The sequence below is a fragment of the Barbus barbus genome (assembly GCF_936440315.1).
Source record: "Barbus barbus genome assembly, chromosome: 7".
In the NCBI taxonomy this organism is placed as follows: Eukaryota; Metazoa; Chordata; class Actinopteri; order Cypriniformes; family Cyprinidae; genus Barbus; species Barbus barbus.
The window spans coordinates 24,436,693-24,464,149 of record NC_136735.1 but is presented as its reverse complement, the minus strand read 5'-3'; the positions used below and the strand labels follow the sequence as shown (position 1 = coordinate 24,464,149).

General features: G+C 43.5%; 1 protein-coding gene across 2 annotated transcripts in view; it reads left to right on the top strand.

Annotated features, from left to right (window-relative positions):
• LOC306873097 (slit homolog 2 protein-like) overlaps positions 1 to 27,457 on the top strand; it is an 87,457-nt gene that overhangs the window by 5,345 nt on the left and 54,655 nt on the right. For both annotated transcript variants that reach the window (XM_079422132.1, XM_079422131.1), the window contains exon 4: positions 3,740 to 3,811. In XM_079422132.1, the coding sequence (XP_079278258.1) occupies positions 3,740 to 3,811 (72 nt within the window). The remainder of the gene's footprint in view (positions 1 to 3,739; positions 3,812 to 27,457) is intronic.

Below are 27,457 nucleotides of genomic sequence, written 5' to 3'. Positions count from 1 at the left end.
ACTACTGATCTTACTTTACTCATACTGTACATTGTGATTTTCTTTTTACTCTGCACACTACACTACACTCATAAATTCTAAAACCCCATTTTAAATTCCCAGAGGAACCCAGGGCGAATTGGTAATTAATAATAAATTACAATTAATAAAGATTATTGTGCAGTACAATAATTTATTATACAACGGATAAAGGTCATGTGGATATTAAATTCCGTATAAAACCTTATTTCTCTCCTGAGGAGCGCTTAACCACTATTTTATGCCATTGCATGATTATGATTACTGTCTAGATTCTAATTGAAGGAACAGTATTCTTACTTTAAGATGATTGACTGCCAATTACCATCGCTTAATGGTGATTGGCAGATGTTCGGTTTACACACAGTCACATTAGAACTGGCATTTGAGCCGCGCCGCGTGAGGCTCAGTCAATCACCTGCTCAATGCTATCCTATTTTTCTGCTAGTCATTACCTTTTAATTTGTTGAGGAAATGTTTAATGACTACGACCAACCCAGCTGAACCACAAAAGGCTTTTGCCAACTCGGCTCAGTAAGAAACACATATAATTCCCTCACGAGTATGATAACTTTAGTTTTAGTTTAATAAAGGATTTGTATTAGCTGCGTGTGGCTCTGAATGCTAAATAGCGAAAGGGTTAATGGCATTAACCATGAATGCGGTTTTGTGCAGTGACATATAGCTCATAAAGCAGAGTACAGCTAACTGGTAATAGCTTGTAATAATAGCAAACTTGCTTTCGGCGTAAATTGTGCAGTGTTGGCATAACTGAAGGGTTAGGCGGGCGAATGGTGGCGATGAATAGCTCTTTATAGTGATAAGTGTAGGGATAGAGGAGCTAGCGGTAGCGCTGAATAGCACAGCTAAAGTCAGTGTGTAAGATCAGTCCCACTGTGCCAGTACAAAAGCAGGAGTCTAATGCTGGAGGGTGACTGCATAGCTGAGAGGATTAGAACGCACAGGCATTATAATGGCCTTACCAAAGGCCCTTCATAAATATGTGTGAGAGAGTGTGTGTGTGTGTATGCGTATTGGGGATGCATTTAGGTATTGGGTGTGACGAGCTCCTGTAGGGAGGAAAAGTGGAGACTCTGTTCCATGTATGACCCCCCTTTTTAGACACACACACATACACACAAACACCCTTCGTCACGGCTTGCTAGTCATGAGCAATGCAGTCAGGTAAAGTAAGCCTATGGAGAAAGACTTTTTTCTCATTCTCATCTCAGTCATTTCCTCATGCATTCTCTTTCCTTCCTCTGTGATGCAGCTTGTTTTCCTGTTTTTTTCCCCCTTTTATTTCTTTACAAACACACACTGTTGGGCTAATTGTTGGTTGTGAGCTAATGGCGTGTGGATTGAGACTGAGAACTGTCATGGTCACTGATCTACTCTTACGCAGACAGACCTTTAACTAAACGGCATATGGTCTAGTCCACACTGCGGCTCATTCTCAACTGCCCATTTACCCAGGAATAACTGGGTAATTTAAGCACTTTTTTTGTATTCTGTTTCATTTTTTTGTTTGGTTTTTCATTTAGTTTAATATAGTTTATACCAGACCTGTGTACAATGAAATAAAGGTGTGGTTGCTGCCATGAACAGTTGTTCAGAAAACACCTCAAAATATTGTAAAAAGGAATACAGACTCTGTGATCCGAATATCTGCCTATCAACAACTGATTAATAACTGCAAAATCAAAGATTAACATATTCTGATTGTGAATATCAAGTTAACTTGTATATCTTTTTGATACCACTGTCTTAGAAAACTTAGAAAACAAATCCAACGATTATTTCATTGTCAAAAGTGCTCATTGTATCAGGCCAGTACCTGACTTTGTGTCCTTCTGGACTTTTGTGCATATAAGGAAGTTGCGCTGATTCAGCCAATTAGATTAGTGCTTGCCAAATGAAGAAAGTGCTTACCAGTTTTGTGTACAATATGCATTAGTCTGTCAGCGAGCAGACTGTGGGCGGCCCGTCTGAGCCTACTGATTTATAAATCAAGCCATAAACTTATCTCATGTGCTATATGTGATTGATTGCGGATCATGGGTGCTTTATGCTACAGTAGCAGTGTGTGTCTTCACACTAACTTTCAATTCATTCTTTCCTCTGTTCAGTCTTGTTGGCTGTTTTTTGGCATTAAAAGTCATCTCACTTTATGGCCCTCCTTGGAAATGACTTTGAGTGCATGTCTCTCTGTGTGTGTGTGTGTGTGTCTGTGTGTACTCGTCTATTTTAAGGGTCGATCTTATTCGCTTTAAGCACCGTGTGTGTGTGTCTTTGTGTGTTTCTGCAGAGGGGTCCTCAGGGAAGGCTGTCCTCTGTGCCTGAGTGAAACACGTGGGCATTTCTGGAGTGTGCAGCACTGTGTGCCTCGTTATTATTTCATCATTCATTAAATATTCAAATGGAATGATGTAACCCCAGAAGCTGAACGATGATGTCATCGGCTGCTATGTTTGAGTGTGCGAGTGTTTGCAAGAGTGTGTCAGAGAAAGTGAGGGTGTAAAAACAGCGAGGAAGAGTGAAAGCTTGATGGTTTCGTACTTTGTGCAGGCAGAGTTCACTTTAGAACTCCAGCTTGTGTGATTGACATGTGGTAAATCTTGCATGCTGACATCAGAGCACAAGAATTGATCGGGTGTTTGTATTATTTTAACATTCTTCCATTATAAGCAGACTTCATAATGTCGTTGTAGAAGTTCTCAAAACCTGGTAGCTTAGTAGGAGCTGGGAGCTGCTCTGAACGATATGTATTCTGGTATTAAAAACATTATTGATTAATCTCAAGCCTCATTAATCAAACACACAGACAGCAGTGGCGCCACTCTTCATTAATATGCGCAGTGGGTATTATATATGTGCTGATTGTCATGCATGATGTCTATTATACATGCACTAGTCGGGAATATTACTCAGTTTATTACCATGCCAGAGAACCGAGCAAGAGAAAGTGAGAAATTACATTTTATCACTGAATTGTCATTGAATTTAAGCAAATATGCATAATTTCCTTTCATGACGTGTGCATATGTGTTTGTGTGTGTGTGTGTGTGTTTGCACTGTAAGTTCTTTTGCTTCACTTTGTGTGAGACGTTCTGTTTGTTTTTCCCACATCTGTTTTTCCGGGCTGTTCTTTGTCTGCGTGTGTTTGCTAGATGCCCCCACACACCGACAGTGTCTGCCAGCACACACACACACACACACACACACACACACACACACACACACACACACACACACACACGCACACACACACACACACACACACACACACACACACACACACTCACACACACACAGAGTCAAAGCTCAAATTGACGACCGGCAGGCCCAAATTGAAATATTTTATAACATTAAACGTTTTAAGCATTTTTCTTGAGCACAGCTCAATCAGTGCATATTTCTGTAAACATTTAGATCTGATGTTTCATATGGAATCTATTCACAATATTTACTGTGTTCATATTATTCTGATGTTTTAATGTGTCACTGGGGTAGATTATTCCAGTTGTTTCATAATTTATTGCAGTCGGTTTTGTGAGCAGACAACCCCACATGTTAGTTTAGACTTTCTGCAAATAGTTTAAGGTCTGATAGATCTCATACAATTTCTGGTGCCTCACAGTCATTGAATTTTGCTTTTGTGAATGTACATAAACTGCACCACTGTGTGATTTCATGTCGCTGCGTGTGTCTGTGTTTGCAGGCGTCTCAACAGGAATAATCTTCAGGTTCTTCCGGAGTTGCTGTTTCTGGGCACGACCAAACTCTTCAGACTGTGAGTCCTTTATCTTTTATCCCCTCTCTTTCCTCTCCCTGTTTTTTTTTTCTCACCCCCTTTCTTTCTTCTTTCTCTCTTCTTTCTCTCGTTTTCACTGTCTCTCTCAGTTCTCCCTTTGTTGTTTTTTTTAAACAGGATTTTTTCCTCTTTTTCAAAGTTTATCAATTAATGTAGCTTTTACAAATGTATTTACTTATTTTAGATACACTATATTGCTTTTTCATGAATTTCCGTTGCTGTGCTGTAGTTGGAACTGGGATCTTTCACATCTAGGATGACTTTTTAATACATAAAATGTTGCTGATTGCGTCCCTAATGTTCTGTTTGGTTTGTAGATTTGGCTTTAATATTTTTTATTAATAACAAAAGATAGTGTAATTAAATTTGCAGGGAAATGATAGCATAAACACAGCAAAATCTTGAGATCTCTCTTCTAAATCTCGCTCATTACTCCCAGACAGGATTTTGTGTGTGTACGTGTGTGTGTTTATAATTGAGTTATGCAGGACATCTAGGGATCAGCAGTAAGGGAGGATCAGACCATGAACGGACTAAATTGAGTTAAAAGGAGATACACGCTTAAACATCTGCTGCTCAGAGAGAGCGAGAGGAAGGATAGCGAGCGCTAACAGCTTTACCAGGAAAAACAACATTCTAACAGACTTTGCAGGAGGTTGATGGAGGTGTGTGTGTGTGTGTGTGTGTGTGTGTGCGTGTGCTGCACATATTGCTCATGTTTCTGCAGTCATACAGTCACTGTTCATATTCTAGACATGGTATGGTTGTGTGTGTGGTCTCCTAAAAATACACTGGGATCCTCAGGCTCAACTATCAGGTGTGTGTTTGTGACAAGTAAAATGCTGGTCTTAAAATTAAATGTTAAAGAAATAGATTAATGTGTTTACCAAAGCACTGTTTACGTGTTTCATTTTTAAAAGCATCAGATTGCATGTGAGTGTTTGTGAAGGGGTCAAGTTTTGCCTATACATTGTTGGCACCAAATGTCCCCTCAGGGATAATAAAATCTGAAATGAGCTACACTGGTGGACCAGCCAATGGAAAATGGCTTAATAAACATCCCAAATAATGTTTTAATGAAAATGTAAAAACTTAGAATGTTTGGGATACGAAATATTATTAGCTCAGTATATATATATATATATATATATATATATATATATATATATATATATAAACAATAGAAACAAATGAAAGTGTGTGTGTGCAGGATTTTATGATTCTTGTGAAGGATTTTTCTGGTCTGTCTGTCAACTCAATTTCAGCAAGATGGTAGCAGGTGTGTAAGAGGGAAAAAAGACAATGAGGGAAAAAGAGGAAGCACTGCTAGTGTACTTTCTGATAGAATTATTTGATTTGATGTCCTGACACACACACACACACACACACAGAGTGTTCTTTCCTCATTAGATTATCTCTGCTCGTCTACATCTGTGGCTAACATGTGCAGCTTTTATCTGCCTGCCTCTTTCATCACTCTGTCTATCTCGTTTAGCTTTATTTTGCTCCTTTTCCTGTTCTCTCATCCCTTCTTTTATGCTGCTTTACGTGCATTTCTTTTCTTTTCTTTTCTTTTCTTTTCTTTTCTTTTCTTTTCTTTTCTTTTCTTTTCTTTTCTTTTTCTCGTCTCTGTGCGTCCTCTCCCTCTGCCCCTCTGATCAGTTTTGACGTTAATGTATCTGGATGGAGTGTGTGTGATTTTTTTTTTTGTAATTTTTTTTAAGGGGGATGGTCTGGTAGCGGGTGACAGAACCTTCTATAGCTTGTTTTGTTCATCTTGCCGGGTGCCCTAGTGACCCCGGCTTCTGCTGTACGTGTGTGTGCGCGTATATGTTTGTGTGTGTGTGTCTGTGTCTGTGTGAATATGAGTTATGGTTACACACATACGGCTGCTGCCACAGTAGCGGCTGAAGTATTTCTGCCTTTTGTCTCCTCAGAGGCCAGGCCTGTTTGAAAACCTTTGAATAACATTGGGTATGTTGGAGAGAACGTTCAGATAACATTTCTCACGGACAGCAGGTCGGTCACAGCTGTGTGTGTTTGGATAGAGAGAAAGTGGGAAAGAAAGAGCGAAAGGGACTTAAAGGAAAGAGAAAAGAAGATGCGTGAAGGCAGAGAGAGAGAGAGATTGGTCAGATTTTTGAGAGTCCATTAAGAACTCTGTAAAAACCCAACAGTAGTTTGAAAATGAGAGTGGAACACCAATAAAAAAAAACAGATGAAGTGAGAAAAAAAACATTGATAGAGAGAGTGAATTCAAAATATATCCTGAAATATTTAAAGCAAGACAGCTCAGGTGATCATTTTAAGAAATAGATACTTCCCTAGGTAAATTATGAAATTAGACCTAGGTACATTTCCTTAAAAGATATGTGATGTAATTGAAATCTACAGATGCAAATCAATAAAGAGTGACAAAATAAAAGCTTAAATGTGTATTTTTGAAGTTTTCTTTCCACTAGTCTGAAAAATAGGCCAAAATCTCAAAGTTGACCTGTGCTTGACAAAACAGTAGTTTTGCCTGTGATGTCTTGCCTTAATTGTAATTTTGTAGATGCTCGGGTTGGGGGGGGCAGTTATTATTATTATTTTTTGTTCTGAATCAAGCTGGCACAAACATATCTTTTGGCGTGAATGGCCGCTCATAGTTGCTATGTTACTGTTGTCTTGTCACGTAGCCATCATCCCTCATCCAGTAACCGTTAGTGCTATTTCACACTACAAACTTTCTGAGTGTGTTTGTGGGTGTTTCTGAGCATTGAAGGAATTTCTCCCGTGTGTGGCTTTTATTGAGCCGGTCATTGGTTATTAGGTCAAATCAAATGCCTCACAATGGTGATTGTGTAAGTTGTTTCTGCATACATTTTTTGAATCATAAGGACAGATATTGATCAACATTCTTATGTCCGTGGATGAAGAGATTTCCAGTTTGGCATCACTTCACTTCTTGAAGATGAAGTGTCTGATATTTCTCTTAGGTTAAAGGGATAGTTCATCCATAAATTAATCCCTCATGTAATTCTAAACATGTATGATTTTTATGCAGAACACAAAAAAGAGATATTCTGAAGAGATATTTTTTGTTATTTTGACAAAACAACATTGGCTCAACCAATGGTGTGAGTTTGAGGTGGAACTCTCTGCTTGACTGACCTGACAGATGAAGGGGTCTCTTTTGAAAAATAAGCATTATATTTATAATTGTGTAATGTTTTGCAATTATTTTTGTAATAGTAGTGCTGAAATTACAGCTTTAACTTCAGATCGTAAATTAAAATGATCAGGCCTGCTTGTGTTACAGCATTTGCAAACCAAAGCAAAACATTATTGAAGTCTCTGGGAACGCTGACGTTACGTTATGAGAACAGCTTCGTGAGAAGATTAGAAACTTAAACGCGTAGAAAAAGTGAGAGGTTGAATATGTGAATATGCCAGGAGACATCTTCATATTCCTGTCATGTCTGTTAGCAGTGGCTTTGGGTTCACACATGCTTAGCCGATTTTAAATATGGCTTTGACTATGTGGTTTTCTTGAGCAATGTGCCACGAGTTTTCGGGGTGAAAAATCATAGTGGTTTTCTTGCTTAATCCGCACACCAAACGCTAGACAAGCCAAACCGTTTGCCATCTCAGAGTGTGTGTCTGCGTGTGTGTGTTTACCGAGCTCGGCGTTTCCTAGGTCACAGTGCTGTAGAGAGTTTGGCTTTTGTCTGCGGAGTGGACGCTTAACCCCAGTCCTCTCAGCTCACAAGACACACACACACACTTTCTAAGCCTTGTCTGTTCACACGAGTTGGTGGGAACAGTTTTGAAATTAAAGACGGATACAATAGAGTGAAGTGTTGCCTGTCTGTTGAAGTATAGCGTTATTATGTGCAAGTGTATATGTGTGTGTGTGTGTGTGTGTGTGTGTGCGCGCGTACATGCGTGTACATGTGTGGGATTTAATTTCATTCATAATCAGATTTTAATGAAGACAGGAAAGGAGTTTATAGCCTGTTGCCATAGTGATAATGTCTCATAATGGAAAAACCTCAAGCTTGTAGACGTGTGTACATGTATGTCGGAGTCTGTGTTTTCTTGTGTTGTTGTGTTTATTTGCATGCCCTGCATTTCAGACATTTTTTATGCATTCTTTTAGAAGTCATCGGAGGATTCGAAATAATGTATTTTACACCTTAGTCATTAAAATCTTGCAATTTCAGGTTGCAGCTTTGAAAAGAATGAGTCATTCATCTGTTGAAGCTGCCAGTTCATTACTATGCTGTCTAGAAATATGCAAATAAAAATATTTAAGCAAGAAGCAACAGGCAAAGAATAAATCTGTAGCACACCATTTTCTAAACTTCTTTATAAAATATCTGATCAAACATTGTGAGCAATTGTACACTGTCATTTCTAACAATTTGTGTTTACTTAAAAAAGTTTGGAAACCAATCACCTATTTTTTCAAAGCGATCTTAAAGATAAAACTGAAGTTAGTTTAAAATTTGGTTTAAAGTAAAGAAAGCAAACCCTTCCCAAGTAGCCTAGAAGTAATAATCAAGTAAGTTTAAAATCAATTCTAGTTAGAATATTTAAAAGTAATATTACTTTATTAATTCCATTTAACTAACAGTATTATCTTGTGTTCTGTAAACATCTTTAAATGCTGTTATTCATAACATGGATTTAATCTGCCATTTTAAGGTATGGGGACTTTAAAATTATGTGCAATCGGATTCCACATTTTCTTTAAGTAAAGAAAATTTATTTTTAGTAGTTCAGCCAGCATTACTTAATACAAGTTTGAAATTCTCTGGACCCACTGGAGCACTATATAAAAAACAAAAACAAACACAGAGCATTTTCAGAAATGTATGTAACAGAAGAGCAAAAAATAAAATACAGGCCTTTACAGCCCATCCATGACAATTCTTCCCTCTAACATGATTGCCTTTATTGTGTCCACCGAAGTCTGCACATCCACATCCTAAGTAGAGAAAGAAAAATAGGTACAGTGTGAATTTCTTCTCCATTCCAATACTGAAAATGTTCTAAAAAGCATAAAGTGACCAGGGGCTGTTGAGCAAAATAATAATAATAAAAAAAAGCTAAATATTGATGAGGAGAGTGAGTGTACAGTGATCTGTGCAAGCATCAAGCGCAAGGAAATGTAATCAAGCTGACATGCTGACAAGATTTATAGTTACAAAACAGAAAATATCTCAGAAGATATAGATTAAATCACAGAGCATAAGGGTGAATTATAATTTTTGTGTGAACTATTCCTTTAAATTATGTTTTGTAGGCCTACTGCATGCCTTCAGAATAGGAATATTACACACAAGTTCCATTTAGAGAATTTAGGGAACATTTTTACAAATTGCTACTCGTACTGCATGACCCACTGTTTAGATTGTAGAGCATTATCTCCTTTGTAATGGAGTGATGGATCACACCCATCATTTACATGATTTTATCTAAATTGAAAGCGTGTGAAGTATGTAATGCTGACAAGTTTGTGAGTTTGTGATCAGTCAACACAATGTTAATTGTTCATTTACTCAGCCTTAAGCTATCCAAGATTTAGATGACCTTTTGTTTCTTTAGTAGAACTGTAAAGAAGATTTTTGCTGAAACTGTGATCCCCGGTGATTAATAAAATGCAAGTAAGTGCACTGTAAAAAAAAAAAAACAATCTGTAATAATCTGCTGTAAAAAATCAAAAGTTGAGAAAACTTAAATGTTTAAAGCAACCAGCTTCAGCAGATTTTTTAGTTTTCTCAACTTCTTGTTTTAAGTTTATACAACAAAAAGTTGAGAACTCAAAAATCTCCTACAAAAATAAGCTGACAAAACTCTGCTGAAAAACTCTGCTGAAGCTGGGTGCCTTAAACCAGGGGTGTCAAACTCAGTTCCTGGAGGGCCCTGCAGAGTTCCCTTCCAGGAACTCGAGCTGCGTCGAACGCTACGGGGAACGCCCTCAGCGTGACCGCGCTCTGAACCAGAGTGTAAAATGTCCAATGAAAGGGCGAGACGTCATAGGCGGTGACGTCACTGACCGGAAAGCATATAAGCACGTGCGGTGGAGCCGGCGTTTGCTTTTTGTCATTCAGCAACCGCTTCTCTGTCTGTGTGTATTGTCTTTGCATGTTGTGAGTCTTATTTAGTGTTGTTTGTCCTGCACAATCACTTAAGTAGGCTCCAGCAATATGTGCAAGCACTGGGGCGATAGCAGATCGCATTCTGGGCTGTGTGTTCCTCCCTACACAACATTATATCACTGCTTGGGATACACGCAGTCTGTGTGTGGTCTGCTTGAGAGCAGAGCGCGCAGATTCAGCTCTCGAGGGAGCTGACTGCCCGTTTGTGAGCTTTTTCATTTCTTAAGCCTGCTCTCTGAAGGCTCTCTTTGAAAAAGAAAAAGAGAGGAGTGAGTTTCACTAGCCTTGAATGAAGACGGGCGAGCCCGTGTCTTCTTCCTTTCCTAGACCTGTCTTCCTCCGAGGAGGTGGACGCGTCAATGAAACAGTGCTTGCACAAGCATATTATGAATGAGAACGGCGCGCAGTCAGCTCTAAAAAAAAAAAAAAAGGGGGCTGGTTGTGTTTCTCTCCGCTGTACATCTCACATTCCCGCCGCTGCTGAGGCACGGCGGCGAGTGTGAGTGCGGGGATCGCAGCGCGCGTTGCCGAGGCGACGCGTGCGTTATTCTCATTCATATCAGAGCGATGCCCCGGGTGGAACAGACGCTCGCGAGCTATCTGTCCCCTTGCGTGGCGTTGTCTCTGAAGGCTCGCGGCTGCAGGTCAGGCTGGTGCGTGTCTGCACACCGAAAAAAAAAAAAAAAGAGAGAGTGTTGCAGGCGCACCAAGCTGACGTACCTGCTTAGAGAGCTGGATGAGGGATTGGGCTCAACTTGATTGAATTATAAGTTGGTCTCTGAGCTCCCTAGAAACGCTGTCTGTGGTCCACCCTATCTGACATGAAGGAGAAGATAGGGTTTTCCTTATGGACGCCCCGCTTGCGCCTTCTGGCCTGTTCGGCGACTACGTCAATTACGTCGTCGACAGGTACCAGGAGGCTCGTAGACAAGCGGCGGCGTTTCAGCGGTTTCTCCCTCGCCTTTCTCCAGCTCAGGGGGCTGCTAGGCGGGAGCAGCCCTCGCCGCGTGCCAGCCCCTCTTTAGAGAGGCGCAAAACAGAGCGTGGCTACTCACACCCCACCGAGGTGGGGCCGTGGCAGCTAACGCTCTGGGTCGGGGACCTCTAAGGCTAAGCCGGATCTGCGGACCGTTCTTAAGTCTAAGGGGGTTCTCGGCCAAGAAGCCTACGGGCGTGGGCGATCAGTCTGCCAACCCTGCCAGAGTTCCAGGGCGCAGCTGGCTCCAGCGAGCAATGTTCTCAGTTCTTCCGCCCCGAAGTGTAGCGGAGCTGGGAAGCTCGCCACCCCTGCGGGGGTCCCTAGAGCTCCTGGTTCGGCCGTCTCCTGCCGGTCCTCCGCTTCAGGGCACCGAGCCAGCAGCTCTAGGCACGCCAGAGGCCAGTCTCGAGAGACTGGTTCCCTTAGGAGACCATCAGGCAGCGTGGGAACTACTGCCGATGTGTCTCTTTGGGTCCTGCCTTGCAGGGTCTGGTTCTTCAGCTTGGTCTTCCTAGGAATGACGCGGGTCTGAGGACCGTCATTCATTAGGGGGCTGAGGCTGAGGCAGTCCTGGTGCTGTGCCTAGGACTTACGAGGGCAGACCCCTCTGGGGCAGATCGGGTGTCCGTCTCCCCCAGTGCCCTCGGGAGAGCAGTCTGCCAACCCTGCCAGAGTTCCAGGGCGCAGCTGGCTCCAGCGAGCGGTGTTCTCAGTTTCTTCCGCCCCGAAGTGTAGCGGAGCTGAGAAGCTCGCCACCCCTGCGGGGGTCCCTAGAGCTCCTGGTTCGGCCGTCCCCTGCCGGTCCTCCGCTTCAGGGCACCGTGCCAGCAGCTCTGGGTACATCAGAGGCCAGTCTCGAGAGACTGGTTCCCTTAGTAGACCATTTAGGCAGCGTGGAAACTACTGCCAATTGGATCTCATTGGGTCCTGCGTACTGTAGAGAAAGGCCTTTTGTATTCAGTTCGGCGCTCCGCCACCGCCTTTCAATGGGGTGATTCCCACGTGCGTGGGCCCCCAGCAGGCTCTGATCATGGAACAGGAAGTAGACACTCTCTTGGGGAAGGAGGCCATCGAGGTGGTCCCTCCTCACGGAAGAGAGTCCGGGTTCTACAGCCGGTACTTCATTGTTCCAAGGAAGGATGGTAGATCTGCGTCAGTTGAACCGCTCAGTCATGTGACTGAAGTTCAGGGTGCTTACACTCATCAGTCGTGTCTCAGACCAAGTCCGAGGACTGGTTTGTCACGATGGATCTAAGGACGCATATTTCACGTCTCCATCCTTCCCTCTCACGGGAAGTCCCTCAGGTTTGCTTTTAGGGGCAAAGCTTACCGATATTGGGTTCTTCTCGTTGGCCCTGCACTCGTACCCCGCATTTTACATCAACGATTGGTTGATTCTGGCTCGATCAGAGCAGGTGGCGACTCGGCATCGAGATGTCGTTCTCGCGCACATGAAGGGGTTGAGACTGAACGCCAAGAAAGTGTGATTTCTCCAGTATAGAGAACCACTTATCTAGGCGTGGTGTGGGATTCGACCACGATGCAGGCACGTATGTCTCCCGCTCGGAGCGAGTCGATTCTCACCTCAGTCAAGAGAGTGAAAGAGGGCCAGTCACTCACTGTCAGGCAGTTTCAGAAACTGCTGGGGCTCATGGCAGCTGCGTCCAACGTGATTACTTTTGGCCTCCTGTACATGAGACCCCTACAGTGGTGGCTCAAGACCAAGGGGTTCTCCCCGAGGGGAAACCCGCTTCGCATGATCAAGGTCACGCGGCGATGCCTACGTGCCTTAGACATGTGGAGCCAAGCTTGGTTCTTGTCTCAGGGCCCGGTGCTGGGAGCCTCTTGTCGCCGCGTAATGCTAGCGACGGACGCATCCCTCACCGGTTGGGGAGCGGTCATGAGTGGCCACCCTGCCCGCGGTCTGTGGAGCGGTCGCCATCTAACGTGGCATATCAATTGTTTGGAAATGTTGGCCGTGTTTCGTGCACTCAAGCACTTTCTCCCGGACCTAAGAGATCACCATGTGTTGGTGCGCACCGACAGCACAGCGGTGGTCTCTTACATCAACCACCAGGGAGGTCTGCGTTCGCGCCCCTTGTACAAGCTGGCGCACCAGATCCTTGTGTGGTCCCAGGGCAAACTTCGCTCGCTCAGAGCCATCGATATCCCTGGGTATCTCAATGTGGGAGCAGACATCCTGTCGAGGCAGGGGCCGAGGCCCGGGGAATGGATGCTTCACCCCGAGGTGGTGAAGCAGATATGGAGGTTTTTGGCTGTGCGACTCGAGAGTCAGCGCTATGCCCCTCTAGTTCCTCCAGCTCCTTTGGACTGGACGCTTGGTACAGACCTGGCCGAGGCTTCGTCTGTACGGTTTTTCCCCGATTGCTCTGCTCCCGGGAGTTCTGGATGGCAACAGGGATCTGGTGAACAGGTTGGAGACGGGTTCGCCCTATCTCCTCCTGCATTCCCCAGATCTAGCGCTCTCGCTCGTGGAAGCCCGCGTGTGCGGTTCTTCCCCCTCTGAGTGAGTGCTCGCTGTTGCAGCGCACGTTGCCGAGGCGACGCACGCATTACGTGTGGAAGTTCTGGCCTCTGAGGGGGCGCAGCTCATAGCTTCCGGTCTCTCAACCGAGGTTGCTGAGACCATCTTCCAATCCAGAGCTCCCTCTACGAGGAAACCCCTGAGGTGAAAATATTTCACTTCTTGGTGCGGAGACCGCCACCTTGACCCAGTTAACTGCCCGTTTGGTACAGTGCTGCAGGTCCCGCAGGCCTGTTTCTCCGCAGGGGTAACTCACTCCACCCTGAAGGTTACGTGGCGGCTTTATCGGCCTACCATGCCCTTCTCGGTGGCCTTACAGTGGGTCGACACCCCCTGGTTACATGTTTCCTCCACGGTGCGCTGAGGCTGAGGCCTCCTGTACGACGTGTCCCTACGGGGACCTGGCTGTGGTCTCTTAAGAGAGTGGGGATTTGTAGGCCCTTCATGGCCCCTTCTTATCTCGTCTTTGCCCCTGGTCTGGCCAAAGCGTTTTTCTACCCTCGAGCGGGTTATTTCCTAGATCCCCTCTTCTATACCACGGCCTGTCGTGCTGCAGGCCCCCAGTCCTCCTCCCTTTCGGGAGCCTGACCAGCGAAAGCATAACTGTGTGTGTCCAGTGTGAGCACTGGACGCATACGTCCACAGAGCTGCCCTGTGGAGAAGGACGGACCAATTGCTAGTTTGCTTCGGTCCTCCTAAGCGGGGTCTGCCTGCTTCTAGGCAGACCCTTAGCAGGTGGATTGTGGATACTATTTCCTTGGCCTATGAATCTTCAGGCATCCCTTCGCCTCTGGGGCTTAAGGCCCATTCAACTAGGAGTATGGCGGCCTCCAAGGCCTTTCTGGCAGGGGTTTCGATGCAGGATATCTGCAATGCTGCGGGTTGGTCCACGCCCCTCACCTTTGTTCGGTTCTATCACCTTGATCTTACGGCCACTCCCGGCTCTTCTTTCTCGCCCTCGCTGTGCTCCCAGTGATACACACAGGGCAGGTATTTGGAAGTCTGGTGGCGTTGGCATCTCGTTCCCCGTAGCGTTCGACGCAGCTCGAGTTCCTGGAAGGGAACGTCTCGGGTTACGTATGTAACCCTGGTTCCCTGAAGGGAACGAGACGCTGCGTCTCTAGGCCATACTTCCTGTATCCCTGCGAGCGGTTGCTTCATTCCTGGAAGCAAACGCCGGCTCCACCGCACGTGCTTATATGCTTTCCGGTCAGTGACGTCACCGCCTATGACGTCTCGCCCTTTCATTGGACATTTTACACTCTGGTTCAGAGCGCGGTCACGCTGAGGGCGTTCCCCGTAGCGTTCGACGCAGCGTCTCGTTCCCTTCAGGGAACCAGGGTTACATACGTAACCCGAGACGTTTTGTTCCAACACCTGCTCCAACTCACAAACCATGTAGTTTTCAAATAAGCCTGAAGGACTTGATTGTCTGGATCAGGTGTGTTTAATTAGGGTTGCATCTAAACTCTGCAGGGCTCCGGCCTTCCAGGAACTGAGTTTGACACCCCTGCCTTAATCTTTTAAGTTTTCTCAACTTTTTTTTTTTATATAGTGTGGCTACCAATTTTTGAGAATTAAAACAAAGCATATCAAGAAACAAAAAATTAATACCATTGCTCCTGATTATATACTGAGGTCTTATGAAGCAAAATAATCGGTCTGTGCAAGAAAATGAATAAAGAAAATGAGACTTAAAAGCATTTAGGTAAGCAATTTAAATTATGTTAGTTATGAGAACTGTCTGTTCTACTATTTCAGCAACAATTTAAAATTTGTAGTAAAAACAACATTTTGGTTAAAATCAAATAAACATGCTATTTTTATAGTAAGGAATACTATTTGATTTTACATTGATAAGTGAACATTACTGCAGTTAACAGCAGATATGAACCTGATATGATGTCCAAAATATAATCTATTCAAGATTATACACAAGATTATAAACTGCGACTTTCAATTTTAATATCCTTTTAATTGATTATTTTAAAAATGTATTTGAACTATCTTTACTTTTCTTAACAAATATTGATATATGGAGCTAGTTAATTAACATATCATATAATTAGAATTAATTGCCAGTCTTAATATATATATTATATACATTGCAAGGAAAGAAAGCTAAGCAAATTCATACCAAAATCATTCTATTTTTCACATTCTGCTGTTCCTCTTCAGGAACTCGAGCTGCGTCTGGTAAGACGCTTTGGGGAACGTCTCCAGCGTGAGCGGCTCTGAATCTTGTGTAATCAGTTCAAATGATGGGCGAGACGTCACAGATGGGGTGACGTAATGACCAGCTGGTATAAAAGCACGTGTGATACAGCCGGCATCAGCTTTTTGTCATTCAGCAAAAGCGCTCTGTGTGTGTTGTCCAAACTTTCTGTTTTGTGAGTCTTATTTGGTGTTGTCTGTTCTGCCACTTTATAAGCTCCACATAGGTCGACTTTATCTTTTTGCATACGAAAAGAGAAAGCAGCATGTCAGAGAGATATTTAGTCGATCGTTCTAAGAAAGAGGGCGAGAGCAGCTCACGTTCAGATCATCGGTTCCTCCCTGTGAACGCTACATGGTCCCAGGTGATACACATGATCTGTGCGTGGTCTGTTTGGGAGCGTATTCCGATGCATTTGCTCCATTCACGGAAGGCTCTTTTTGACGCTGAAGGAGCCTTCACTGGCGTTTCCCGCGGTGCTGGTCCCGCTGCCGCCGAGGCGGAGCAGCGTCAGCACTCGTGGGGATCGCAAGTGGATCTGTTGGAAGGAATGGAGACGGGCGAGTCCCTATCTCCTTCCCCACCCGTCAGATTCGGCGGTTACTTCTCCCCGGGGAACGGACTCGGGAGTGAGAGCGCCGAGGCTCCGCACCCTGTGTCGCCCCAGTATGAGGAGCTGTTGGAGGTGATGACTCGTACTGTGGCCAAACTAAACATAAGTTGGCCGGCCGGGGAGACGCAGACTAGCAAACTTGATGAACGCTTTCTGCGAGCAAAGCAATCACCTCCAACGCGGAGCCTGCCGTTCTTCCCCGATCTCCACACCGAGGTGTCGAGAACGTGGCCGAGACCTTTTTCGGCCTGCACCTTGATCGCCACCTCAGATTATTATGTAATGTGGTGGGGTTGGGCGCTCACGGTTACAGAGGCAATGCCTCGGGTAGAACAGATGCTCGCAAGCTATCTGTGCGGCATTGTCTCTGAAGGCTCCGTCCTTGCCCTCCAAGCCACTACGTACAACCTCGGCGCTTGTGGGCAAGGGGTACGTGGCAGCGGGTCAGTGTTGCGGGCATGCCAGGCTGACCTGCTGAAGGAGATGGATGAGCGCGAGGCGTTGAGCTCCGATGACATCACGGAGCTCAGGAGAACCGCTGATTTGGCTCTCCACACCACCAAGGAGACCTCCCTTGCTATTGGGCGGTCTATGGCAGCCTTGGTGGCAGCGGAAAGGCATCTCTGGTTGAACCTGTCTGACATTAAGGATTAAGACAGGGTCTTCCTCGTAGACAAGCGGGGACATTCCAGCGGTTCTTGCCTCGTCGCCCTCCATCTCAGGTGGCTGCTGGGTGGGAACAGCCCCAACCGCGTGCCAGTTCCTCGTACAGGGAGGCACAGAGACAGCGGGACCTTCTAGGCCGAAGACAGACCTGCGGGCCAGGCCAAGAAGGCTTCGAAGAAGCCCTGACGCCCATGGCCCAGGGTTTATGATTTTAGCCCTCGCTGGAGGGGTATGATTTTCATCGCGGTTCCCAGTGCCCATTCCTCCCAGTCCCCTCAGGAGGTCGATCTGCCAACCCTGGTGCTCCAGGGCACAGTGATCTCCAGCGAACATACATATCAGTTTCTTCCGCCGGGAAGCGCGGACTGAGTTGCTCACCACCCCTTCGGGGGTCTCTAGAATAGCTAGTTCGGCCGTCCCCTGCTGGTACGCCATTCCAGGGAACCGAACTAGCTGCTCTGATTAAAATAAAGTGGCTGCTGGATGGGAATAGCCTCAACCGCGTGTCAGCTCCTCGTACAGGGAGGCACAGAGACAGAGCGTCGCCACTCGCGCTCCTCCGCGTCGGGACCATCGTGGCAAGCGGCGCTCTGCCTCGGGGGCTTCTAAGCCGAAGACGGACCTGCGGGCCATGCTTCAGGCCAAGAAGGCTTCAAAGAAGCCCTGATGCCCATGGCCCAGGGCTTATGAGGGTAGCCCCTGCTGGAAGGGAACAGTTTTCACCGTGGTTTCCGGTGCCCGTTCCTCGCCAGTGCTCTCAGGAGGTCGGTCTTCCAACCCTGGTGCTCCAAGGCGCAGAGATCTCCAGGGTGATGCTCGCCATGCTTCGGCCTTCCCCTGCCGGCGTGCTGTTCCAGGGCACCGAACTAGCTGCTCTGATTACACCAGAGGCCAGTCTTGAGAGACTGGTTCCCTTAGTAGACCATTTGGCAGCATGGAAACTACTGCTAAATGTATCACGATGGGTCCTGCAGACTGTAGAGAGAGGATACAGAATCCAGTTCGGTTCTCCACCGCCTCGATTCAACGGGGTTATTCCCACTCTGGTGGGCCCCGAGCAGGATCTGGTAATGGAACGAGAAGTAGACACTCTCTTGAGGAAGGAGGCCATCGTGGTGGTCCCTCTCCACGAATGGGAGTCCGGGCTCTACAGCTGGTACTTCATAGTTTCAAAGAAGGATGGGGGGTTGCGTCCAATTTTAGATCTGCGTCAGCTGAACCGCTCAGTCATGTGACTGAAGTTCAAGATGCTGACACTCAATGCAGGTCGTGTCTCAGATCAGGTCCGAGGACTGGTTTGTCACGATCGATCTAAAGGACGCATAATTCCATGTCTCCATCCTTCCCACTCAGAGGAAGTTCCTGAGGTATGCTTTCGGGGGCGAAGCTTACCAGTATCGGGTTCTTCCCTTTTGCTAGCACTCTCACCCTGCACTTTCATGAAGTGTGTGGATACTGCGTTAGCACCGTTGCGGCTACAGGGCATCTGCATACTCAATTACATAGATTTTTGGTTTATTCTCTCTCAATCAGAGCAGTTGGTGGTTCGGCATCAAGATCTCGTTCTTGCCCACATGAAAGTGCTGGGGTTAAGGCTGAACGCCAAGAAAAGTGTGCTTTCTCCGGCTCTGAGAACCACTTATCTGGGTGTGGTGTGGGATTCGCTCACAATGCAGGCTCGTATCACACCTGCTCGGATCGAGTTGATCCTCACCATGGTCACGAGGGTGAAAGAAGGGGCTTCTCCGACGTCCGGGGAATGGATGCTTCACCCAGATGTGGTGAAGGGAATCTGGAGAGGGTTTGGCCAGGCTCAGATGGACCTCTTCGCTACTCAGGAGACAGCGCAATGTCCCCTCTGGTACTCTCTAGTTCAGCTCTCTTGTACAGCTATGGTACAGACATGGCCGAGGCTTCATCTGTACGCCTTTCCCTCGATCGCTCTGCTCCCGGGAGTTCTGGCTAGAGTGCGCTGAGACGAGGTCAGTCTATTTCTGGTAGCACCGTTCTTGCCGGGCCGAGTATGGTTCTCTGACCTGATTTCTCTCCTCGACGGCTCTCCATGGGAGATTCCCGTCAAGAGGGATCTTCTCTCACAGGCAGGGGTCTTTCACCCCCGCCCAGAGTTATGGAAGCTGTGGGTGTGGCCTCTGAGGGGGCGCAGCTTATAGCTTCTGGTCTCTCAACCGAGGTTGTTGAGACCATACTCCAATCCAGAGCTCCCTCAACAAGGAAACTGTACGTCCTGAAGTGGAAACTTTTCACTTCATGGTGCAGAGACCGCCAAAGCAGACCCTCGGCCGATGGATTGTGGATGTCATTAGCATTTATTTTGAGTCCTCTCAGCTCCCCTCGCCGAGGGGATTCAGAGCTCATTCAACTCGAAGTGTGGCGGCCTCCAAGGCCTTTCTCGCAGGTGTCCCAATATAGGACTTCTGCAATGCTGCGGGTTGGTCCACGCCCCTGACCTTCGTCATATTTTATGGCCTCGATATGTGGGCCACTCCAGGCTCTTGCATTCTCTCGCCCTCGTCGTGCTCCTGAGGGATACACACAGGGCAGGGACTTGGAAGTCTGGCAGTGTGGGCATCTCATTCCCCAAAGCGTCTTACCGGACGCAGCTCGAGTTCCTGAAGAGGAACGCCTCAGGTTACGTATGTAACCCTGGTTCCTCAAAGGAACGAGATGCTGCGTCTCGGTGCCACACTTCCAAGTCCCTGCCAGCGTTTTGCTTCAATCCTTGAAGCTGATGCCGGCTGCATCACACATGCTTTTATACCAGCTGGTCATTATGTCACCCCGGCCGTGACGTCTCGCCCATCATTTGGACTGATTACACACGATATTCAGAGCCACTCATGCTGGAGACGTTCCCCAAAGCGTCTTACCGGACGCAGGATCTCGTTCCTTCGAGGAACCAGGGTTACATACGTAACCTGAGGCGTTTTCTGTCATCCAAATATAACTCAAACATTTTAGGAAATTAATTTAGATTATTATTTTTGCCTGCAGCCTGTTTGAATAAACAGGTTCACATTCATACAATGCACATTATTTTTTATTAGTGTAGTAGTATATGTGCTTTTGTTTATGGCATTATGACATTCAGAATATAATGGTATTCTGGAAATACAGAAGAGTTTAAATGCAGTGTTATGAATGTTTGGAGTGACAGATAAAGCTGCATTAATAGCTATAAAATTTGAATAATCTCAGTGTTATAATATTTGTATATAAATTGTATGTTTTGCTTACAGGTGTTTGTAGGAATTAATTTCAGCTAATGCAGTGTAAAGTATTCATTTGATGTTTTTTAGAATTTTGCTGTGTGTGATAGAAGGGAATATAAATTTACTTGGTAGGTGAAAGAAACAAAGAGGGTTTTTGGCAGAGACACACACACACACACACACCTGAGCATTACTCAGGAGAGAGTCTCAGACAGACAGTCTCCAGGCCAGGCACTGAGCCATCCACAATTATAAGAAAAAACACCTGCGTGTGTGTTAGTGTGTGGGGGATTTTAAATCAGTTGACCACACAGTAATGGCCTTTGACCATTAAACCACTTGATAAGTGATTTATGTTTGTCTCAAAAGGTCAATATGTGTTTTCGACAAGTTTTTAGTTCATTGTGGATTCAGACCATTTTCAAACTGTTTTTCTACAGAAATCTGAGATTTTGAACTTGTGAAAACTTTTGAAAGCCCCATTGGTGTGCAAGAATGTGTGTGTTTGGTTCATGAACAGGGTGTGTTATCTGGGCTCATCTCTAATCTTTTTCCACAAATGGATTTGACAAAGTTCGCTAGATTTGAGGACCACGCCGCACAGCAGCATCATCAATCTCTGTTGCTTATTTAACCTGTCAGGCTGCACCACGTGGGGCTTATATTCCTGTCTAAACATGCACCACATGTACACGCGCACACACACACACACAACTGGGTGTCAAAGATGTCGTTTTCAGATTAGGCAAGCCACTTTTGTAATTCTGTGTGTGGCTGAGTATGTGGTTGTGTTTGTGTCTGAGATTGTTTACGTGCGAGCGAGTGTCTTAGAGACGGATAACAAGAAGTGGGCAATTTCTTGTTAGCATGTAACTGAAACTCCAGCTGTATCCTAGCAACCATCCTGGCCACTCCATGGTCTTTAGTTTCACCTTCACAACACCACAGCAACTCGAACACAATATCACCACAGCTACAGAGCGGCGCACCACTGGAAGCACTTCAATTAAATAATTAAGGCCCTTGATTAGTGTTATATCAGCTAATCTGTGTCAGATATCGACTTCCTTTACAAGGAAATCAGTGTAAGGAATCAGCATTACATTTCCACTGAAAGGGGGAAAGTAGCCCAATAGAGAATTATAAGTGAAAACTATTATGGAAACCTGTAAAACTGTTTGCGTCCACTTTGTTATTAAAAGTATGAATGAGTCTTTTGAGTACAAAAAAAGTGGTTGTACACAGTGAACACATTTTACAATAACTTTCAGGGGGTGGACATTTTTAGGAATTTTTTAATAGGAAATTGTTAAACGCATTCTCTTGAGGTCCATTTTGTGCACTCCAAATTGTTTTTTGGCATCCTTAGCATGGTTAGCCATTTGTTTACTGCTTAAATAACTTATTTTTTTATCAAAATACTGAAGTTTGTGTGATATAATTGTGCTGTTAAAATCAGTGATAGATAATTGTTGTAACAGAAAATACTTGAGCAACATGAATATATGAACTTTGACTAAAGTCCAAAGTATACATCAGTTTTGCATAGCTCTTAGCATATCCTTACAACTGAACACATTGCCTTTCAAAGCATACTCAATTTGATAGTATGTGTGAACACAGGAGGTCGACACGTGAACTAGAAAGTGTCATCCTTGTTCTGTGTCGACGATATTTGGCTCCAGTAATTCTGAGCAAAAACTAATTGTTTGACTTGTTCTGTCTCTTCTGTTTCTTTTTCGACTGAAACAATAGCCTGGATCATTGTGCCACTTTGTGGGCAAACTAATTAGTGCTAAAAATTTAAAAAGTGTGTGTGTTTTTTGAACATAGAGAGTATGCGCAGTTACAAAATCATGCTGCCACTTATGCTGTTGATCAATATGATATGCAATTCGATGCATAGCCAATGATACGATATATTAAAGCAGCTTCCTTTACATATAATGCAGCTACCGATGCGATGCGATACGATTCACCCATATTTGATGCAATGTGATCTGATCTCGATTCGATTCAACACAATGCAATTCAATGCAATGCAGTGGAAAATAATTTGATGCTATGCAATTCAATATGTTACAGACAGTTTGCTTTTATTTTTTTGGTTCAGACAGACAGCAAATCATAATTTCTTTGGTTCAGACAGACAGCAAATCATAAATTAACAGTGCCTTCCAACCCTGATGCATCCCATCGTTAACTTTTATGCTGCTGCACCGATGCGTGTGCACATCCTAGCATACACATAAAAACCCAACTATATACTTTAGTCTTAACTTGTAATCTAACTTTTGAGGTTACTGAGAGATTTAAAAAAAACAAAAAAAACCTGCTGAAACAAATGTAGATTTAATGCTCCACCAACCTTATGTTTTGACTTAGGATGATTCAACTATTAATAAGAAGCTTCAGACCCCACCCCAAGTGCATGCTAAGTATTGCGACACAGCTGGAGAATGAGCAGACGTTGGGATGTCTGAATCACGTACTTCCTATGGTCAACCAAGACTGGACACAAACACACACTTACGCCCTCTGTGGTGTTTAGTTTGTCAGGTTTTCAAGTTTGTCAAAAAGCAGTGAGTAGTTTTGGTGGTGTGTGAGAATTTGTGTGTGGGTGTTTGTGGAAGTGTGTGTGCAATGTACAGTATGTGTTGTGCTAGTTTGGCCTTTTTTATTGACCAGAATCTATTGTTCATTTCTCAGAGAAAATGTTTAAATAGACTGAACCTTTTTGTTCTGGTAAATATGTCTTATTTTGCATTTTTAAGCTGTGTGTTGATTGAAGACCCATCCTGAAGCCATATGAGGTCATAGCTGGATAATGATATGTAAGATAATAAATTATCAAATGAAACATGAATTAACATTCAGATTCTGTTTTGTCATCTCTTGTACTGTTACATATGAAGATGTTACATTGTAAAGTCCTCCTGGGAAATTCCTACTTGCAAGTTTGAAAGTTGTTATTACAGTGTGGTGTACATTCAAATGACTTTGGTCAGAATAAAAACAGCAATGGACAGTTTCGTATTTCCTTTTCTCTCTTTCAGACACTTTTAGAGCCTTTATAAACAATTGAAATGATCACATGTAATGTAATGCTTTATCTATTGTGCCCTTCATGTTGAAAATATTGTAAGTTTTGAGCACATAAATGACCCAAGTGAAGTGAAGGGAAACTCAGAATTCTAGAGGATACTTAAGTTGTGATGTTGGAAGGGGCATGTCAGTTATAAACAATGCAGAAACACTGAATTATAAAATAGAAATATATATATAATCCATATAGAGATCAGTGGGCGCATAGCAAGTCTGTAAATGATGTAAAATTAATCACTTTTTTCTTTATGTAACAAAATGTTTAATTGTGATACCATGCATAAATCACATTATATAAATGAATAATTTTCACCATTTTGAATTTAGATGTAGTTTAATTTGTATAAGCATGTTTTATTATAACCAGTTTTCTTGCAAACTTTATATCTGACCTTCATCTATACAGCAAAATCTATATAAATTACATTTTACACCCAACATTAAGACTGAACTCCAACTTGTTTCTGCTTCAGTTCTTTAATTGATTCAGGAATATCATGTTATCCATGTCTGTGCTAGTCCTTTCATAAATGCAATCATTCCAACATGAGTTGAAGGCAGTATATGATGAGGTGAAGGAAGGGAAAGGGTCGAAAAGGGCTCACAGGACTCTTTCATTAGAGAGTGTGTCATGTTTATGGGTCAGACCTGCCCAGTCTGAATAGATCACGTCTAAGCGGCATTGTGTGCGAAACATAGCATGTCGTTGAGCTTTTTGTCCCTCTACAGCACCCATAATCACCACCCATTCTGATACACTAAGATCTGAGTTCTCACAGAGTTTTATTCCCAGAGGAATGTCTGCCACCCGGTGTGTGTGTGTGTGTGTGTGTGTATACATATATATATATTATATATATATATGTGTGTGTGTGTGTGTGTGTGTGTGTCTTGGATGCTGCACAAATCAGGATCTGTTTGAAAGGGTTGAGTCTTTGAATGAAAGCTTAGTGTTGTTCTCTGGCTTACACAGTTGATCCTGTTCAGTGTATGCCCTCTAATCGGCTTTTGCTAATGTGAATTCTCTAACAATCACCGTCACTCTTTTTCTCATTTCTCTCTCTGTGTCTTAACCCTTCTCTTTCAAACACTAACAACCATCACATCTTTTCTTTTACTTGGTTAATCACTCTGTTGTTTTAGCCAATTAATTGCTGACATAAGGGCAGCAGGGTATGGAAGTTGGTTCTCTCTCTTTCTGTGTGTGGGTGTTGATTTTGTCTGTGTAGTGTTTTATCAGGTTGTGTCTGCTCACAAACACAAGATCTCCATATGTTCCTTTAAGGGATTTTCCTTTGAGTGTGTGTTAGTGTGTGTGTGCGTGTGTGTGTTAAGTTGTAAATTCCTGCGTTTAGCCAGTGTGTGTAAAGTGTCCAGAGGTTAAGTGAGCAAAGGTGAGATGTCCGCAGGGTCACTGGTGAAAGTTGTACGGTGGCTTAACACTGAGCACCTGGGCTTAGCCCTGACTGATAAGGACCACACCTTGTGTGTCTCATTAAAATATGAAAAAGAAATGACATAAATGAAATGAACATGACATAAAGGAAATTAAATAAAGCTACATTCTACATGTAGCAGGTCCCCACCATGGGGATTACTGTTTTGAAATCACATTGCTAGCCATCAACTGGGAATTGAAATTCAATGTGTAAAGTTACTAGTTTTCATAAGTTACTAACAATAACATGTAACCACACCACTGAGTGCTTTCATGCCTTGGCCTATTCACACCAAGTGTGAATCAAAAACACAAAATTAATGACTGACAAAAAGGACTATTCATAGATTTAAATGATAACCCAGTTCAGTCCTGTACAACAGATAAAACAACAAAATTTACTCCAGTATACCATGACAACTTTTAGCTAGTTTATAACCATTTAATTCTACTTTGTGTGATTTTGGCTGTTGTGATCCTGATGATTAAATATTTTTAATTCTGAGATGAGAAGCCTCCTGCAGTTTTTTCCAAAATCTTGATAAATATCTGAGATTAAGTAATAAAGTGCTGAGGAAAGCTGTTTAATTAGGGAAATGTTGTTTAATTATTGCAGGGTTGCAATAAGTTCAGTTCAAACAATGCATGACAAATTGGAAAGGGGTTTAATCACACTTGATGTGTGACTGAGAAAAAGAAAAAAATAAAGTGTGAAAAATAAGTGAAACATAAGGAAAAACTTACCCAGTCCAGTTTCAATGCAGTGCAATGCATTTCCCATAACAAGCTGTTGCAGACAAATCATAAAGCTTTGACAATTGCGAATTCATTTGGCTTCTCAGAGGAGCTTATCATCTCATCACATTCTCATAAAAATGCTTCACGAGAAAGGCTGACTTTTTACATTTCTTGGAACACCCGTGCAGCTCACTCCTGATTTTTTCTTAGAGCTTTTAAATCAAAAGGCAAAATGAGTCGTTTACTAAGTAATGTCTCACAGCCCCCCACTCTGGGTCCTGCACAAGTATGGTGAGACATTATATCATCATAAAACAGCATCATAATGGCCACCTAAAGAGAGAGCGAGTAGGAGGACAGAGATTGTTTTGAAAGAGGGGATATTACCAAATATTTCCTGAAGACCACCCATAGCCTGAAAAGCTGATCCTCTTCTTAGTCTCTGGGGCTCTAAACCTGCCCATTTATGATCAGGCACGGTGGGAGGCAGACATGTACAGTGACACTTGATTATGTGTCTGTCAGCTCTCTTGCTGGCTTCCTGGGTGTGTGTGTGTGTAACAGTAGCTTATGGGATGATGTAAGCGGGTTTCCTAATTGCAGGGTGATACAAGGGTGTGTCAGATCTCACTGCCTCAGGGAGCACTAAATGTGTGTGTCCTCAGGTAATAGAATGATATAAAGACTCTCTGGCATGTCTTTCTGCGGCTGTTTGCTTGGATACCGGATAAACGTGGCTTTTTTCTTGTTTCCACATCCTTTCACTCCTCAAATAACCGCTATAGAACTGCCGCAACACCTGATGAAAATGAGATACCTCAATTTAACAAGGTAAAAGAGAACAAGGCAGATTTAAATTGACCTTTTCTCCTTTGGGGTCTGCGGATGGGGGTTGTAATTAGAGTTTTTGAAAAATTCACCTTTTTTAACTCAAGCTGCTGACTGTATTAAAGGCTTAGCTTTAGGGAAAAGTGATATATCTGTCACTCACTTTGACTTTTATAAATTTGTATAACTCTCTGTTTCAACAGTTTTTCACAGACAGGTTTTCTAATATAAAAACATTAGCTTGGCACATTAAATTAATAATTACAGTCAAAAACAAAAATAACGAACAAATGAGTAGTTTTACTTTTTGATATTTTATCTTTTTTATATATATCTTTTCAATACTACCCTTTTAAAAATATATTTTTATTTGCCTCTTATTGAAATATAGCATATATGAAGCCTGAAAAGAGAGTGCACTGAAAAAAGTTTTCACTCAGAAAAAGTTAGTATATTGCACAATTAATTATAAAGGAATGGTAACACATTTAATTAAACATGAAATTTTTAAGTAGAAAAACTGGAATAGTATTTTCTTGTAAAAATGTACCCCAATAATCTTGTAATTACATAAATAGTGTAATTCTTACATGTGTCATTCTTTGCTATAGGTTTTCCCCAAAGTTGTCCCAGAAATGAGCTACAGTATGTCCTTTTGAGGATGTTCAATTGGAATTTTATAAATAAACCTAATTGATTTGAATTGATGTATTATTATTTATTTTTTTAATTCTAAAAATGCTATTTTTAATTTTTTTATGGATACATTTAGGGTCTGAGTTAGTATAATTAGCTTTATATAAAAACAGCCTATGGTATGTCCTCATTTAGATCTGTGTGTGTGTGTGTTTGTGTGTGTGTGTAATTGCAGGAATGTGCATTTGAAAGGATGGGAGGAGTAGAGATGTGGAGAATGACACCACTCTACCTGTTGAAACAAAACACAAATGTAATGAGGGCTCTCCTGACTTTTGTCTTGTGTGTGTGTGTGTGGGTGTGTGTGTATGTGTGTGTGTGGTGGGGGTTAACAGGAAAGGTTCAAAAGTTCACTTAAAATAAGTTACTGCATGTTTTTATGATTCATTGCATTGTTCTGCCTCTACAGTGTTTGCACACAAACAC